Source organism: Bubalus bubalis, chromosome 7 (genome assembly GCF_019923935.1).
Source record: "Bubalus bubalis isolate 160015118507 breed Murrah chromosome 7, NDDB_SH_1, whole genome shotgun sequence".
NCBI lineage: Eukaryota > Metazoa > Chordata > Mammalia > Artiodactyla > Bovidae > Bubalus > Bubalus bubalis.
The window spans coordinates 2,023,256-2,039,827 of NC_059163.1; the positions used below are offsets into that span (position 1 = coordinate 2,023,256).

General features: G+C 57.5%; 1 protein-coding gene across 1 annotated transcript; it reads right to left on the reverse strand.

Moving 5' to 3' along the window:
• Positions 1–1,019: 1,019 nt before the first annotated feature.
• NOP14 (NOP14 nucleolar protein) lies at positions 1,020–16,569 on the reverse strand. Its single transcript, XM_006074627.4, has 18 exons — positions 16,250–16,569; positions 13,773–13,907; positions 13,181–13,322; positions 10,820–10,962; positions 10,268–10,402; positions 9,489–9,611; positions 8,422–8,553; positions 7,798–8,119; positions 7,221–7,351; positions 6,637–6,722; positions 5,713–5,848; positions 4,525–4,626; positions 3,975–4,128; positions 3,134–3,293; positions 2,500–2,647; positions 1,969–2,087; positions 1,714–1,869; positions 1,020–1,466 (listed from the first exon to the last, which is right to left on the reverse strand). Exons 1-18 carry the CDS (start codon positions 16,439–16,441, stop codon positions 1,367–1,369), a joined length of 2,616 nt encoding a protein of 871 aa, XP_006074689.3. The 5' UTR covers positions 16,442–16,569; the 3' UTR covers positions 1,020–1,366.
• Positions 16,570–16,572: the final 3 nt, after the last annotated feature.

Here is a 16,572-nt window from a genome sequence, read left to right on the forward strand (position 1 = left end):
AGCGGCCGAGCGTTTGGCTCTCAGCGCGGCCCTCTCTGGCGCCTGGCCGGGCGGTCACAGCTGCCGTCACCACCAGCTTCTTCCCAGACCCTCTATAGGCCCCCCTCGGCCCGGAGGAGGCAGGGCTGAGGCGGGCATTCCGCCTGGTACTAACCTTTTCCAGGACAAGGCCTGCAACGGGGTGCAGAAGCCCGGGCCGGGCCGAGGTGGGGATGCAGGGTGACACGGAGCCTGGAGCTGGGGCCGTTTCCCCTCCCCACAGAACTCGGTAGCAGTACCTGGGCGCCCAGCGCCGGGGGCAATGGCAGCGGCGGCAGCGCAGGTTTACACGAGGTGGAACCTTGGGGCTGTACAGCAGGCCGGCTACACAGCGAGAAGCCAGCCCCATTCGTGGCCCCGACACCCACCAGGGCCTGAGCTCTGTGGAGTCGCCCACCTGGCGGACACCTACGGGAACAATCCTGGGGGGACGGCGGAGAGGACGCAGGCTTATCTGCTGAGGCCGTCCCCAGTCCCCTCCGCCCGCTCCCAGGGGGCGCTCTGGCCCCAACACTGCCTACGGCTCCCCAAATCCCTCTTGACTCCCACCAGCCTCCGCTGGGGAGGTCTGAATTGGTCACCCTCTTTCTCATCTTGCACACACCCAGTCTGGCCGATCGATCCTCAGATCTCTCGTGGTCACGTCTGTGGCTCGTGACCTCAGGGACGGACTCCCTGATGTGAGTTCTAGGGCCATCTATAGCTCCAAGGCCTCGGCCACGTGCCCTGGGGCCATGTGGGGAGCCAGGACCCTGGGGGACTGGGGCGGGCAGGGAGGCAGCATCTGTGCAAGGCTGCAGCCCCAGGGCCACAAGGGTGGGCAGGCAGCTCCTGTGTCCTTACAGAGCCGCCTGGGTCCACGCAGCCCAACCCCTTCCGCCTTCCCCAGCGGTCAGCCGCCCGAGGCTGGATTAGGGTGCCACCAGTCACAGCTGCTGGTGCCAGGGAAACAGGTGACTTTTCCTTCTTGACTTCCAAACTGTGTGCACACTTGTTTCATTAATAACTGAAAATCATGTAACGTTATAAATACCACTGCAAATCACACACAGAGGCACGTGTGCCTGATTGAGCAGAGATGCTGGCCAGGACCCCGCCGCCCCGAGCCTCGTGATGGAGCTCAGGACTGTCTGGAAACCACGCCCAGGCGTCATGCAGTCTATCGGCACGTTGCTCCCGTGGAGGCCTGGTCCCACTTCCAAAAGTGCAATTCGTCAGGAGAGGCTTTTTAACAGGAACGAAGTACAGGAGAAAACTCTGGCGTTTCAGACAGGAGCCCCTTGGTGTTCAGTATACAGTATCTCCTTGTCTTTTTATAACACATAATTTATTTTTTGAACTTCTTCCTCTTCAGAGCTTTCCATTCACCCTCCTGTGTGGCCAGGCTGTTAAAAAGTTGCTTCACTTTTCGTTTTCTTTCCGCATCCCTTAAAAAAACAACAGCCCATCTTTTGATTACTTTTTGGGGAACATCTTGCCCTTTTTAACACCTGAACCAGCAAGTGAGATCCACGTGGGGCCGGTGACTCAGTCCAGGACATGTGGAGGACAAGTGAGCGGGACATACCCCCAGGCTGCCCTCCGCCCTGGCCTGGCCATGGGGTGCTGGCATCGGGGTTGCGGGAGGGCCCGGCCTCCCCCCAGCAGAGCGCCCGCCCCGCCCGCCCCGCTCACCGCTCCATGATCTCCGAGAGCCGCATGCGGGCCAGGAACTGGTTGTCCTTGCGGATCTCCCTGACGGCGCCTTTGAACTCCCGCTTGTGCTTGTGGATCAGCCTCCGCCGCTCCTGCTCCTCCCTGGTGCTTCCCTGCTTCCTGCCGAACTCCAGGCTGAGGGTGCAGAGCCCGATGCAGGAGGCCGTCCCGGCGCCCGGGCCCCCCGAAACCCCCGGCCTCCCTGGGCTGGGGTGCTGGGCCCTCGGCACTCACACTTTGACGAGCCGGGGGGTAAACAGTTTCAGCGGCACCGGCTTGCTCTTCTCGCAGACCAGCGGCCGATAGTGCCTCGGCTGGTTTTCCATCTCCGTCAGAACGCTCCGACTCAGCTCCTGCGACGCCAAGAAGCTCACTCAGGCGGCCCACCCATGGACCGGCGCTCGGCCCTCCCGCCGCCCCTTCCCTGAGCCCCTCGGGGCTGTGGGCCACGGCGGCCTCAGTGCGTGGCCTGGTGGGACCTCAGGCCCACTGAGACCCATAGAGCAACAGAACTGAACCCTGTCCCCGGAGGAGCCTGACAGCGGGGTGGCCCGTGAGGAGCACACAACGGGGACCAACCCCACTCACACGCAGGGTGCTCCTGGGCCAGGAGGGCACCTCTCCCAGCTGCTTTCGCACAGCGGCAGGCGCAGAACCCCGCTGGCCGGGGGCTCTGGCTGTTGGGAGCATGTGGCGAGGGGCAGCCCCCTGGAGCCTCTGAGCGGAAACACCAGCCCACCCGCCCGCACCCAGACCCGGCCTCACCTGGAGCGCAGGCGGGCAGCAGCGGGTGGCCAGGTGCTCCGTCAGGAGGGCTCGGAGGGGCCGCGCGATGTCGTGGAAGGAGGGCAGGGCGCCATAGGCGAGCACACAGCGCCTCACCAGAGCCAGACACACGGCCAGGCAGGACAGCCTGCAGGACGAGAGTGGCCCCATCACCCAGAGCCGGCAGCTCCCCGGAGGTGGAGGCCTCCCCCACGCGGGCCAAGGGCCTCCCGGTCAGACATGTGCCCTGAGCAGCGGCCGCAGGGGACGGCAGGAGCTGAAGACAACATCCTGTGTTCCCCAGCAGGAAGGCTTCGGGACACGCAGTGACAACTGGGAAGAGCGGCTCCACCTTGGTATCAAGTTGAACAACCCACATACATGGGAGAGACCCAGGAAAACTGACTCACTCACTATGACGGCCGAAGCCCTCATCTTAAATAAACCTCACTTTGCTGAACTCATTCGTTAGACCTAATAGCTTTCTGTGGAACCCTGAGGATTTCCCACAGATAAACCCAGTGAGCAGCGGTAACGCAGGGCATCTTCACGGTGCTGGGTGCTGTCCGGCTCCTGGCCTGGCCTCTGAAGTCCAGGCTGGTGCCATAGCGCACAGCCCCGGGCCCCCATGTACCTGGTGTGGTTGGCCTCCGTTTCAGTCTGGGCTTTCAGGCCGCCTGCCCACTGGAGGGGGAGGCTTCTCCTCTGCCACGTGGCCATGTCCTCCTCATCAGAAACCAAAAGCAACTCCGAGTTCTTCCCAAGTGCTCTGAAAGGGTGCACCAGAGTGTAACCTGGGTTCCGGGTGGGACAGGGAGAGACGGCCTGAGATCACGGGCTGCAGGCAGGCTCTGCAGGGTGAAGCCTGCGGAAGTTCACTGGACAAGCATGCACTGTGTTTACCACCAGAGATGAGGGACAGCTCTGGCAGGGGCACCTGGGCCAAGTCCAAGCGCAGTAGTCCCTGCTCTCGTGGGCACACTGGACTGAGCATCAGAAAGAATCAACAGACCAAGGAAAAGCAGAGGAGGGTGAGGGGCCCCTCAGGAGAGCTGGCCGGACGGGGGCAGGATGGAGTCTAACCACATGAAAACAAGAGAAAGACACGATAAACCGTAACCATTATTCCATCCCCATCCCCAATACTGCTTCCACTCACGACCGACCCAGAACACCACGCTCCGGCGTTTCTGGCGCCGAGTCTGCCACCTGGGGGTCCTTCACCTGCACTCGGCTCACTTGTGCCATGTGGAGAGTGGCTACTGTGCACAGCACACCCAGTGTGATCCTGACTCCACAGTGAGGCTGTGTGCACGCGTCCACACGCGTGGAAAGGCTGCTCTGGACGACAGTGCTTTTGTCTTCTAACTTTCCCACGCTCTGAGCTTTCTACTTTTTTGACTACAAATTACTTCTGAAGCCTTTAAATTTCTGAAGCACAATATACTTGAAAAAGCTTCCTGGAACCTACTCACCTTGGCTCTGCTTGTTTGGAGTTGCCATGTGAAGAATCCCAGCGAGAAAATTGATGAGCTCAGGAATGAACCTCTGGGACAGAGCCACGTAGTCCAGGGACACGCAGCACACGAAGAGCCCCTTGACCACGTCCTGCAGTGACTGCACAGGGCACTGGCGAGGAGCGCAGGGCTGGTCAGGAATGTTCTGGAACGCCCGCTGGCAGGCACCCGGCTTCCCCGGGACTGTGGCCTCCGGGGTGGAGCAGAGGCGGACAAGGGGCCCCGGAGACGGGGCTCTGTGACCACGAGGTCCACCGGTTGTAGGGAACCAGTTATAACCCCCACAGTAAGCGGGCACCGACCACATGCCCATCGAGGAGAAGGAACAGTTTGGACTCTTAAAGCCAGCAGGGGTCTGATGGGATGCCGCGCCGTCACCCTGTCCAGGGGCCCTGGGAGGGCACGGCCGGCCTGCTGTGTTCACAGGCCCTTTCAGGGGGGTTTTGTTCAGTCACGGCCCTTGCACACTCCAAGGGGGGGCGGCTCTGATGGGGATGGTCTGACGTACCTTGGTGAGCAGCTGGCTCAAGCACAGCAGCGCAGGCGTGATGACCGGGTGCCAAAAGTCAGAGGTTGGGAACAACATCCCAGCAATTTTCAAGTAAATGAGCTGGAGAGGCAGGCCACCACCCAGATTAGAGGAGGGACGCACAGGACAGCCTGCCGTGCACCTCTGTGCTGATCACAGAAGCAGACCACACCCACTGGGGACAGTGACCCACGCTGCCAGGACACTAGGCCCCAGAAAGGCGGGAAGCAGAGGCTGACACCTCAGACTCACCACCAATCAATCGGCAGAAAGGCCACGAGCTGGTCACACAGCCACGACCTTCACCTCAAAGTTGCCTTTAAACCCCTCCCCAGAAACCCTTCGGGAGTCTGGGTCTCTTGAGCACGAGCGGCCCGTCCCTGTCCGGCGCCTGCAGTAAGGCTGTGCTATCCTTCCCCAGGACCCACGTCCGCTCACTGGCTCTGTGAGCATAGGACAAGCGTGGACCTGTTTGGTTCGGTGACATCAACTCCTAAACCCTCAGGCCAGCCCACGGGCCACGGACCACTGCAGCCACTGCTCCCGCCTGCGAGCCCACACGGGGACCGGGGTGAGGCCCAGGCGGCCGGCTGATGCCGGCCTGCCCCGCGGAGAGTCGCTGCAGGGAGGCCAGCTGGGTCCGCTCAGACACGGCTCCACAGGGAAGGGGCCGCGGCTCCCAGGAGGACTGAAGCCACGGACCCTGGCTCAGGCCCCTGCTTGAGGAGCCTGTTAACCACCAACATGAAGCCTGGACTCGCAGGTTCCTGCCAGCACCGTTAGCTCATTTTCAACACAGAGAGCAAAGAATGAGATAACTGAGCAGGATCCCTCCAGTGAGTGGAGAGGACAACAGTCCTGGAGTGTGTGAAACCTCAGAAACCTCAGAGCCATCAAAGGTCGCCGGCAGGAGCAACCTGCCCAGAGGTTCGTCCTCAGGAAAACACGCCCCCGGTGTGAACGGCTCTGTTCACAGAGAAAGCAAACCAGGAACTCTGTCCCAAGCACACGGCAGCTCGCTGTTAACGGTCAGCACTCCTCCCGGGCCTTGTCCCGTGCGATCCCCGGATGGCCCTGGAGGCACTGGGCAGACACCCCGTAGAAGCCCTCACCCCCCCATGCCAGGACACCGCGCAGGACGGCCGATGTCCGCAAGCCCCCGCTCACCACGTCCAGGCCTGGGAAGGCTGCCCGGCCTGTGGTCTCAACGGTCCCTTCCATCTCATGCATGGCGTCTCGGAGGACAAATTTCACAGCGTCACTTGCAGACTCAGGAAACATCTGGCAAAGGTTATACAATGGCCTGTTAATCAGAAAGACAGGTCAGGGAGAATGTCTGCAGGGAACAAAGATAAGAAACCCCACATTCACCATTCTGCTGTGGCATCAGCTGCCTACCAAGTTGGAGCCAGAAGCCCTGACTCTTATGCCTGACAGGCCGTGCTGGTGACCCAGGAACTTTTCCAATAGTGTCTGTGATAATCTGGACTCATTTTCACCTTTTCCTAGAATCCTGGTTGTAACTTTCCAGCAGTGGTGGCAGAATGAGCCCTGTCTACACGTCGCAGCCCGGGGAGCAGGTCCCGTGTGTGCTGAACCCATGGATGCCTCACCAGCTCTCCTGGGGGCAGAGGCTGGCACAGAGGAGGGTGTGCAGCCCAGGCTGGCCTGGGGTGTCTGCTCTCATCACCCCCCGCCCCCCGACTCAGCACCCTGGCCACTGCATCCTCTTATAGCCAACAGGGCCCCGGAGCCAGTGGCTCTGCCCGCAGGGGCCCTTTTGCACAGGGTGTAGACCCAGCCCAGAGCTCCCCCGGGGCAGGAGCAGACAGCGAATGAAACAGATGAGCCAGCAAATACTCGGAACAAGCCTGAAGGGGTGAAGCTGTCACAGGCCCATTTGTTCGGCATTTAAAACACCCCCTCCAGGGCGGTGGGGAGCACGCGGACAGGACTGAGGGCCGGAGCTCGCTGCGGGTGCAGGGCCAAGGCGGCCTCCCCGATGCCGAAGCCACTGTACAACGTCACTAAATGGCACAGAATTCGTTCAACTTGGCCCCTGGTTCCAGATAACCCCCAATTTTCACTCACATGACCAGCCTGTCGATGACGCCGAGGTCTGGCGGGTCGCTTACAGCCAGGTCTCCAATGTATTCCAGAAGGAAGCCGAACAGTTTCTGCAGGAACAGGGTAGGTCAGCGCCCAGGGCGAGCCCAGAGAGGCCCACCCAGGACACCCGCCCCCGCGCCCCCGAATGGCCGGGGTGTCAAGGGCTGCAGGGATGGGTGCGCGATGGGAGGCGGGCTGCAGGGCGGGGAGCGCAGGGCCCGGGTGTGGCTCCCTCGGCCGGAGGCCACACCAGACTACTGGATGGAGAACGTGACCAGCCCCGCCGTGGTCAGGGCGCGGCGTTACTGGGAGAGGATAGGTGCACGCCCAGCACCCACTCCCCGGACCCTCGTGCGGGGTGGACTCATGGTGGGCAGTGCCGGGGCTCCCCTCACACCCCTGGCCCTGCCACGGACCCGGAGCCAACACCCATCCAGGCCCCGCTCGCTGGCCCGCCCCCACGGAAAGCAGCTGGCCGTGAACACGGCGAGCGCTCGGTGGCCGTCGGTGCCGCGGCTGCCAGGCTTCTGCCCGCTCCCGGCGCCGCAGGGGGACAGCCAGCGTACTTCCAGCTTTGCTTTGTTCCCCACTGCGAGGCTTGGGTGGTTGCATTTCTGAATTCTCTCCACAACCAAAAGCTGGTCTTCCGTCGATTTTCCGGACAGTAAAGACTTCAGTTCCTCGCAGGATTCGGGAACTATCAAAATAACAAACAAAAAGTACAAAACACGCTCCACACTTAACTTGTAAAATGAGAACTACTCACATTTCTGGTAACACAAGCATGAATACTGAACACAAACTAAGCAACAGGACTCCGTTTGCTTCCCCCACGGAGACAGGTCCACCCCTATCATAGAAACCCTCGTCTTGTGTGCGTATCACGAGTTCCAACAGATCCCCCTGGCAGCCCTCAGCACTGCGGAGTCACACAACGGCCAAGAGGCCGCCCGGAGCCCTGGGGTCAGGCCCAGGGGACGCTGCGGAGAAGGATGACCGACTCTGTCTGCCAGCCAGGCCGGCACAGACGGGCAGGGTGGGCGTGTGGCCGGGTTGGCCCCGCCCCCCTGCTAAGAGCCCAGCCGGGCAGCCTCGCCAGGTCCCCCCGCTACTTGGAAACCTCGATGCCAGGGGTCTGCTGACCTGCGAAGGTGTAGGGCAGCTGGGCCCTGGCTGCCGCCTGGTCGTCCCTTGGCAGCCGCTCTCCAGGGCTTGGACGCTGATCCCCCTGGGGCTGCGCGCACGCATCCGTGCTGTGGGCGTCAGACTCCCGGCCCACGGGGCCGTCGGGGCCGCGCGTGTCCTCGCTGTCGGCGTCAGACTCCAGGTCCGAGTGGCCGTCCGGGCTGTCACTGTCCTCCGGGCCCACCTCGCTCCAGCCTTCGCCCTCCTCCTCTTCTTCCTCTCCGCTCTCCCCACCACTGGCGTCCCCACTCGGCTCCTCCTCGATGTTTATCTTCCCATCCTGCAACAGAGCGCAGACACCAGACACATCAGTCCTCTGGTACAGCGGCCAGCATGGCTGTGGCTGTGCCCGAGGGCCAGAGGCCTGGGGGCACCGGGCCTCTCCCACCCTTTCAAGGCCGCTGCGCGTCCGTGGGCTCAAGGCCTGGGACCTGCACTCTGTGGTCCCTGCCACCAGGACTCTGGGCAGAGAAGCTAGCTGTTTCTAGAAAGACAGTTCCCGTCTGTGGTAAAGCTATTAGGTGAGAAACCAGAAAATCTGCCACTTTAAATGAAAACCAGGAAAGAAGGCAAACACCTCACTTTGTAAGAAAGCAAGCGCCGGTCATCTGTGTCCAGCATGAAGCCATCGTTTAGGTCGTCGGCCGACAGGTGCTTCGGTCTCTTGCTGTGCGCATCCTCGTCTCTCCCAAGCATCCTCCGGAGCCTCTCGGCCTGAGGAGGAAGAGGAGGGTTGCTGCTGAGCAGGCGCCGGGCAGGGACGCAGGCCGCCCGGCGCCCCCAGCCTCGCAGCTGCGTCAGGCCTGCCCTCTGCTTTCTGTCTTTAGCCAAACAGGCAGGCCCTCAGAATGCATCATATGGAACACTTATTTAATAAAAATAAAAATAAGTATCGCAGCAGAAATACTTCTGGCACAAGGAAGGAAAAACCCTGTTAGACTGAGGTTTCTCTGGCCAAGTGACGCCCGCCAACCGGACTGAATTTCACTCGCTGCCAGACCCCAGGAGAGGAACCCAACACCCTATGCTGAGGCCCGAAATAAGTGGCCCGGCATCGTCTCCACCTGAGCACAGGCAGCGGACGCCGCAGGCGGCCCCCGGCGGGAGCAGGAACGGCCAGAAGCGCGGGAGCAAGCCTCTATTTCGTGTTTGTTTGTAACATACAGAAAATTTAAAAAACTTTTAAGAGAAAAACGTGAGACAGGAGTGCACTGTATCGCCAGCAGCTGTTTTGAGGTAAATGAATTAGGAAAAAATGTCATTTTTGTTATACTGGGTATTATCTGCTTTTTTTTTTTTTGCTTATAGTCAAAAATATAGTAAAACAGTATTTCAGGGCTTCCCTCATAGCTAAGTTGGTAAAGAATCTGCCTGCAGTGCAGGAGACCCGGGTTCCATCCCTCGGTCAGAAGATCCTTGGAGGAGGGCGTGGCAACCCACTCCAGTATTCTTGCCTGGAGAATCCCATGGACAGAAGCGCTTGGAGGGCTGCAGTCCGTAGGGTCAGCCCATGGGGTCACAACAGTCGGACTTATGGACTAAACCATCACCCTCATCACCACAGTAAACAAACAGAAACTTATCCGTAGGCTATAAAGAGCCCACTGATAAAAGGCTTCCCAGGGAAGTGCCCCCAGCCCCGCCAGTACCTCCAAGCGTCTGAGGCTCTCCTGCTCCTCCCTGGCCAGCTCCTCCTCCGTTTTCATCCTGTTAGAGGGCTGCGCTTTCATTTCAAAGCCGAGCTCACGAACCATCATGTCATATGCATCAGGCTAGGGCAGACAGAAGAATTTTTTTTTAAATATAAAAGACTTGCATAATTAGCTCCCCACACGTGTCGGTCGTGGCTGGACGCTGTTATAGAAGAGGCCAAACTGTGTCCTGAGTCTTTTCTGCTTGTGTGACAGACTGGTCCTGGTCAGGCTTGGCAGACACTTCCGGGCCATATACAAAAATTCTTCTCCAAATACACCTGCTTTAAGAAAACTAACCCTTACGCATTCAGGCATTAAGCCCCCAAACGGGGTCTTGAGGAAAGAACAGGGAGGTCGACGCACAGATGTGCAGACGGCCACAGGGGAGGCTGGTGAGAGACTACCATTCCTTAGAAACCAGTGCCTCAGAAGACGGCAGCTGTTTCAACACTTAGACTAAAATTCGGATACCCCCTGAAGGTCTTCCCCCACCCCAAGTCTTCCTGATACCAAGAAACCACCATTTTCTTTAGTGTCATTTTTCTGGAGTAAATATTGAAATAACTTCCACTCTACTTCCACCCCAACGGAACACACATCAGCAACCTCAATATCAAAGTTCAACAAAACACTCAGGTCCTAAAGGACCTAAAAGGAGAGCAGATGCCCGGCTCCCCCTTATTGGAAGAAGTGCATGGCTCAAGGCCAGGCCGAGTGAGACGTGTCCGCCCCACCTTGGGCTTCTCCTTTCCACCTCCACTCTCAGACTTGGGCGTCTTGCGGGCCAGGAGAGCCTGGATTTCTTTCCAGTCTTGGTCTAGCTTCTCTGTGAGTTCAAGGGCATCTTCCCGTTGAGCCTGTCTCTCCCTCTGGGGAAAAAGCACAGATGGAACACACCCCATTACTGTTGGTGTCCAGGCCCCACTGGACAAGCACTCAGCCAACACCCACCTTGCCGACTCAAACAGACCATGAGAAAGGAGCCTCTCAGGAGCCCACCAGGCAGAACCAAGTCCCTGCTGTGAGGCTGTTCCTCAACTCCTGATACGCGCCAAAACCAACTCAAAACACCCATCCCCCAAATCAAACTCCCAAACACAAGAAACCATCAGGGTACCTGCCCGATGGCGTTAACACGCATCCTGTGCTCCTAGTCAAGTGACCACTTTCATTATATTCACAGAAAGTTTTAATACAACCTAAAACCGCCCAGCGAGAAAAGGCTGGGGGCGTCCCAGTGGCGAGTCCCAGGGAGGAGCTGCCCTGGCACGAAGGCAGCCGCTCACCTTCTCCTGCTTGGACCTGGCGATGAGCTCCTCAATCAGCTCCCTGCGGGACTTGGGTGGCTCCTCGCCCCCGCCAGGCTGCTGGGCGGCCTTCCCGGAGACTGGCCCGCCTCCGCCTCCGAAGTGCGTCGCGGTCAGCTCGGCTGCAAACGGAGCAGAGAACCCCGTGAAGCCCAGGCCCACCCAGAAGCGGGTTTTGCAGCCGCTCTGCCAGTGTTTCTCCGAGATCGGTCCTGAAAACCCATTCCACGTTCAAGAGGAAATTCTCACTGGGTGGTCACTGAGATCATAGGTACAGTGGGCGCTTAAACCAGACGAGCCCCTCTGAGGAAGCTCAGAGGCACAAGAATGGGTCAGTGACTGGTTCCTCTGCTTCCCAGAATGCTCTGCACATTATAAAGGGATCAGCGACTGACTGGTTCCTCTGCTTCCCAGGATGCTCTGCACATTATAAGGGGTCAGCGACTGACTGGTTCCTCTGCTTCCCAGGATGCTCTGCACATTATAAGGAGGTCAGCGACTGACTGGTTCCTCTGCTTCCCAGGATGCTCTGCACATTATAAGGAGGTCAGCGACTGACTGGTTCCTCTGCTTCCCAGGATGCTCTGCACATTATAAGGGGATCAGCGACTGACTGGTTCCTCTGCTTCCCAGGATGCTCTGCACATTATAAGGAGGTCAGCGACTGACTGGTTCCTCTGCTTCCCAGGATGCTCTGCACATTATAAGGGGTCAGTGACTGATTGGTTCCTCTGCTTCCCAGGATGCTCTGCACATTATAAGGGGTCAGCGACTGACTGGTTCCTCTGCTTCCCAGGATGCTCTGCAATTATAAGGGGTCAGTGACTGATTGGTTCCTCTGCTTCCCAGGATGCTCTGCAATTATAAGGGGTCAGTGACTGACTGGTTCCTCTGCTTCCCAGGATGCTCTGCAATTATAAGGGGTCAGCGACTGACTGGTTCCTCTGCTTCCCAGGATGCTCTGCACATTAGAAGCCACTGTCACGTAGTGTTCTACTAACTCAAGATTGTTCACAATGTTTTCTGAAAATAAAAATTTATAAACATTCACTAACAAGGTGCTAGGACATGAAAGATCCCAGAAAGGATTCTCAAAGGAAAAATAAAATCTGTTGGCGCACTTAGTACAGGATTTAATTAGAAAATTCGAGTTGACTTTTAAGATGGAATTCTAAACAAGGAGAACACGTATTACGTAGCTGAACAAAACAGAATGTTTCCTAATGGTTCATTGTTAAAGGTACAGTAAATATATTTTTAGAAGTTAACAGGCTTTTCTCGTACAAGTTACTTAGATTTTGATGAGCTTGCTATAAAAACCAGAGGAGGACAGGAAGCCTCAAAGGAACAGCTGAGTCCCCAGGACCAACACCTGGAGCTGGACGCTCGCTTTCCCCAGCCACCTGACACCACAGCTCCTCGCAGGAACATGGCGGGGGGCTGCTGACTATGTGATAAAGGTCATGCCATCAAACGTATGGGCCCCTTCACCCACAGTGCACGTGAGTGTGCGTTAACAGTGAAGTATGAAGAGCTCTGAACAACAGAAAGTGCAAAACGAAGGGCTCTGGAGATGAACTACGTTCTCTCTCAACCACAGAGCCTCAGCAGTCGTGCCCACCTCCTGGTGCTGTGGATGATCCACGGGCCACCCTCATTCCCAGGCCTCCTGCCCCCGCATCACCCACAAACCAAAAGGCAGTCATGGGTTTAATGTGTTGGCTTTCCACACACCAGAAAGCAGCAGCTTTTCTGAAGATGCTGAACAGAGGATATTTTAACGTACAAGGGTGAAATCCTAATGACACGACCCCGACCTTATAAAAGGGCCCAAGATGATCAGACCTGAGCTGACTCCTAACTCAGTTTAGCTGCATGTCAATGTTAACTCAGTTCAATGTATATCTCCTTCATTAGTACCTATAAATAAGCAGCTCAATGTTCCTTTCTCCACAAAACTGCCACAATTGGTTCTGGAGTAAACGAAGCCTAAGAGAACTAGATAAACACTGTCCTGGAACACACTTGGTCAGAACCAATGACTCAGTGGTAGCAAAGCAGAGTGGGTTTGCACAGAAGTGCTGTCCAGGGATTAGCACAGTGGGTTTTACCTACAACTGATGGACAATCTCCCCAATTCTCTGAGCTCATGGGTAAAATGAGCTGGGGTAAAGTTCGAACAAGAGAAAGGATACGGAAGCGCCTTCTCAGCTTACAGAAGTCTGTATATCTTATGGACACATACACCTTTGGAAAGGTCTGCAGCTGCGTTTTCTCACTGCCTGGGCAGGAACGGCAGGACGAGCGTCCGGGAGCAGGGCGCGGGGGCCCGGGCCTCACCTGACAGCGCTCCCCGGCCCTCAGTGTCGCTGTCACTATCCACGATGTCGTTGTGCTTTTCGATATCCGCCAAAGACTGGCCGTAATGAGTTAATTCTTCATCTTCATTTAGGTTGTAGATGCTTTTTTTTTCATGTTGTCGCTAACAGGACAGAAAAAAAGTCCATCTCCTAAAATTTCCATATTCATTTAAAGTTTAAAAAAAATTACTTTTTCATTTTTGTGCAATGTGTCAATGTAGCTTTAAGATGATTCTGGGTCATTTGAGTAATGATTCAGATAGAAACAGAACCTACAGAAGGTAAATAAATCAACCGGCCCGTCTAAGGCGCTGGGAAATGGCACTAGGACCTCGCCACCACACCCGGACCCCCTCCAGGATGCGTCACTGCTGTGCACTCTGGCTGAGGCATCTCTCTGCCCAGCTGGGGTGTGCAGAAGGCTGCTTCCCCTTGGGCCTAGCCAGGCGAGCCACACCATTCATGATGCCCCGCTGTCATCCACAGAAGCGTAACTGAACGAGGGGGAACGGCCTCCTCCTCCTGACTTCTGGGCAAGGAGACAGCAGGGGACCCTCCCCCATCTCCCCTACCTGCTGCTCCAGAGCAAACCTCTTCATCATCTTCTCCTCCGGGCTGATGCTGCTGTTGTACTCCCCAAAGCGTTTATCTCGGAACACGTTGGACTTATCCCTTTCCTTGTACTCCTTCAGCAGAGTCTGGGTGCGCTGAAAAGCAGACCACAGAACTGTCTCTCACTGGTCCTGGCAACCCTGAGCTCTGATGGCTTGGCAATCTGGGTCCCCAGAATGGAGCCACTTCCACAATGGGACGCACTGCCGGGTCTAATGAACTGGAAGACGCCTCAGGCCACTGAAACCAACAGTCCAAGAAAGGCCAATCTATTGGCTACAAAAACTGATTTCAATTACTGAGGGGAAACTGCCAGACAATGGAGTCAAGAGGAGATCAGGAACCCAGGGGATTCGCTAGGGAGTGCTGGTACCTTGTGCCTAACACCCAAGGTTACAGCAAAACAACAGCAACCAGAAAACAGCAGAACAATCGAGTGCTCAGAGGTCACTCTGCCAGGTGAAGCAGCCCGATGAGTTGAGGTTGTAGCTGAGAGAAAGAGAAGCCAGGGAACCAGGAGCTGAGCAGCTCTTTATGTCCACACCGCCTCCACCATCAATTGCAGAGACTGCGGCAGCACTGCCTGTCCGTGGCTGGTTATGCTCACATGCCTGCCGGTATCTGTACATGTGGTCGACAGGGAGGCCCGGGGCGCTGTGATCCATGGAGTCGCAAAGGGCTGGACTCGACTGAACGACTGAACTGAACTGGCTGCTAAAATCTGTGTGTGTGCTGTTGCTTCACTCACATCTGACTCTCTGAGGCCCCACGGAGTGCAGCCCGCCAGGCTCCTCTATGGGATTCTCAAGACAAGAATACTGGAGTGGGTTGCCATCTCCTCCTCCATGGGAACGGAAGATCCTGGATCAAACCCGCATCTGCTGCACCGCAAACAGATTCGTTACCGCTGAGCTCCCACACCAAAACTCACAGTGCTCTCTGGGTCATTCGTGGACACGCACGTGTCGCCCAGGAGGTGGAGACAAGAGTGAGGACGTGGGACCCCACTGCAGCAACGCCTCCCAGTGCGGGCTCCGGGAGGCGCCTACGGCCTCATCTGAAAAGGAGAGTGGCAGTTCCTACCTCAGGCTCCTAAGGAGAAAACAGGACACTGAGGCTTAAGTGGGGAAGACACATCTGTCTGTTCTGGAGCTCCTGCTGCCCCCACCCTGCCCCAGCCTGCCCTGAGGTGTGTGGTGGGGGCATGGCAGAGTCAGCGGTAAGACTGTCTTGTCTTCCACTACTGCCAGTTCCTTCAAGTAAGGATGATGTTTGATTCCATTCAAAGATCAGTTGGATCGCACATTGGGACAGCACAGTTTATGAGCCCATGAAGACAGGGTCAGGGGTTACTCCACCTTTACTCCTTCACCTGCCAGAACAGAGCCTAAACAAGAGCGCTCAGTGGCGTGCCAAGCTTTCCCAGGTGTTTAAACCCAGTGCACACCCTAGCCCTTACCAAATGTGTGACTGTAGGAAATTTACTTGTCCTTTCCGCGCCTTAATTTTTTCACTAATCTACTAATGTCTCCTCCTCAGGATGACAATAAATAGTTAAAACCACCCAATGAGCATGTCTCAGAAGCTACATAGAGAATGCCAGCAGAATGGAATCTGAAAGTACAGAATAGTCTGGGACCGTAAGCACAAGAAAAGGGATGGCTGTGAGGTTTTCCAAAAAGGTTAGCATTTCAGTTACCTTGCAAAGGACAAAGTCATGTGCTTCAAAAGTGAAGTTGCTCAGTCGTGCTGACTCTTTGCGACCCCATGGACTGTAGCCCACCAGGCTCCTCGGTCCATGGGATTTTCCAGGCAAGAGTACAGGAGTGGGTTGCCATTTCCTTCTCCTGAGGATCTTCCCGACCCAGGCATCGCACCCAGGTCTCCCGCACTGCAGGCGGATTATTTTACCGTCTGAGCCCACCAGGGAAGTCCTATGTTGATGCATTCCTTCACCAAGCATCTACTGAGCAGCCTGTGTAATCCCTTATCCTTAAACCAGCAGAGCTCAGTCTCAAGGAAGGCGGTTAAGCGGGCCCCACGGTGACCAGGGCAGCACAGAAGTGATTAGCTATGTCAGAGGAGGCTGGACCTGTGCGCTGGGGCTCCAAGGAGCGACAGCGGTTCTGCAGGGCGATGTCGCCCCATCACACGCAGAAGCAGAGGCAAGAAGGTGCGACATGTGACGCACACACGGCGTCTAACTGCGCCGGGCTGTCCTGAGGGCTCTCTCAGGGGACGCGTCCCACCCTTCCAGCCGCCCACCCAGGAGGTAGGTACCATTGGCACATCCTATGTACAGAAGGGGAACCAGCACCGTCGCCCGCGCGCTGCCGCAGGGGGTCGGGACAGCAGGGCCGCGCGGCTGGTCCGGGCCGGCAGGCAGGGGACCCCTCGGAGGACGCCCCCTCCCCGGAAGGCCCGACTGCCCGCTGACCTTCTGGAGGGCCCGCGCGCGCGACACCCCGGGCAGGCCCACGTCGTGGCGCGTCTTCCTGCCCAGAACCTGGAACTTCTGCCGGTTTACTTTCACCTCGAATGGGTTGGGGTTCGGCCTCGCCCGGCCCCCCAACGCGCCCGCCGGGGCCGCAGAGGCCTTCCCGCGCGCGGCGGACCTGGCCTTCCCCATGGCGACACACGCCACACCTCAGGGCGCGGACGAGGAAGAGAAGGCGGCCGCGGCTCGGGGTCCCTCCGCAGACACGTGCGGCTTCGCAGACTGAGACAGCCGCCCGCATCTCGCGATAACTGAGCCGGCGA

What these genes read in the sequence shown, in the direction of transcription:
- NOP14 (XM_006074627.4), bottom strand. Translation starts at nt 16,441, where the DNA reads ATGGGGAAGGCCAGGTCCGCCGCGCGCGGGAAGGCCTCTGCGGCCCCG. An exon ending in TCCAAACAAGCAGAGCCAAG is followed by an intron (nt 3,294 to 3,974) that starts GTGAGTAGGTTC and finishes CCCGGAACCCAG; the next exon opens with GTTACACTCTGGTGCACCCT. An exon ending in ACGGAGGCCAACCACACCAG is followed by an intron (nt 2,648 to 3,133) that starts GTACATGGGGGC and finishes CTCGTCCTGCAG; the next exon opens with GCTGTCCTGCCTGGCCGTGT.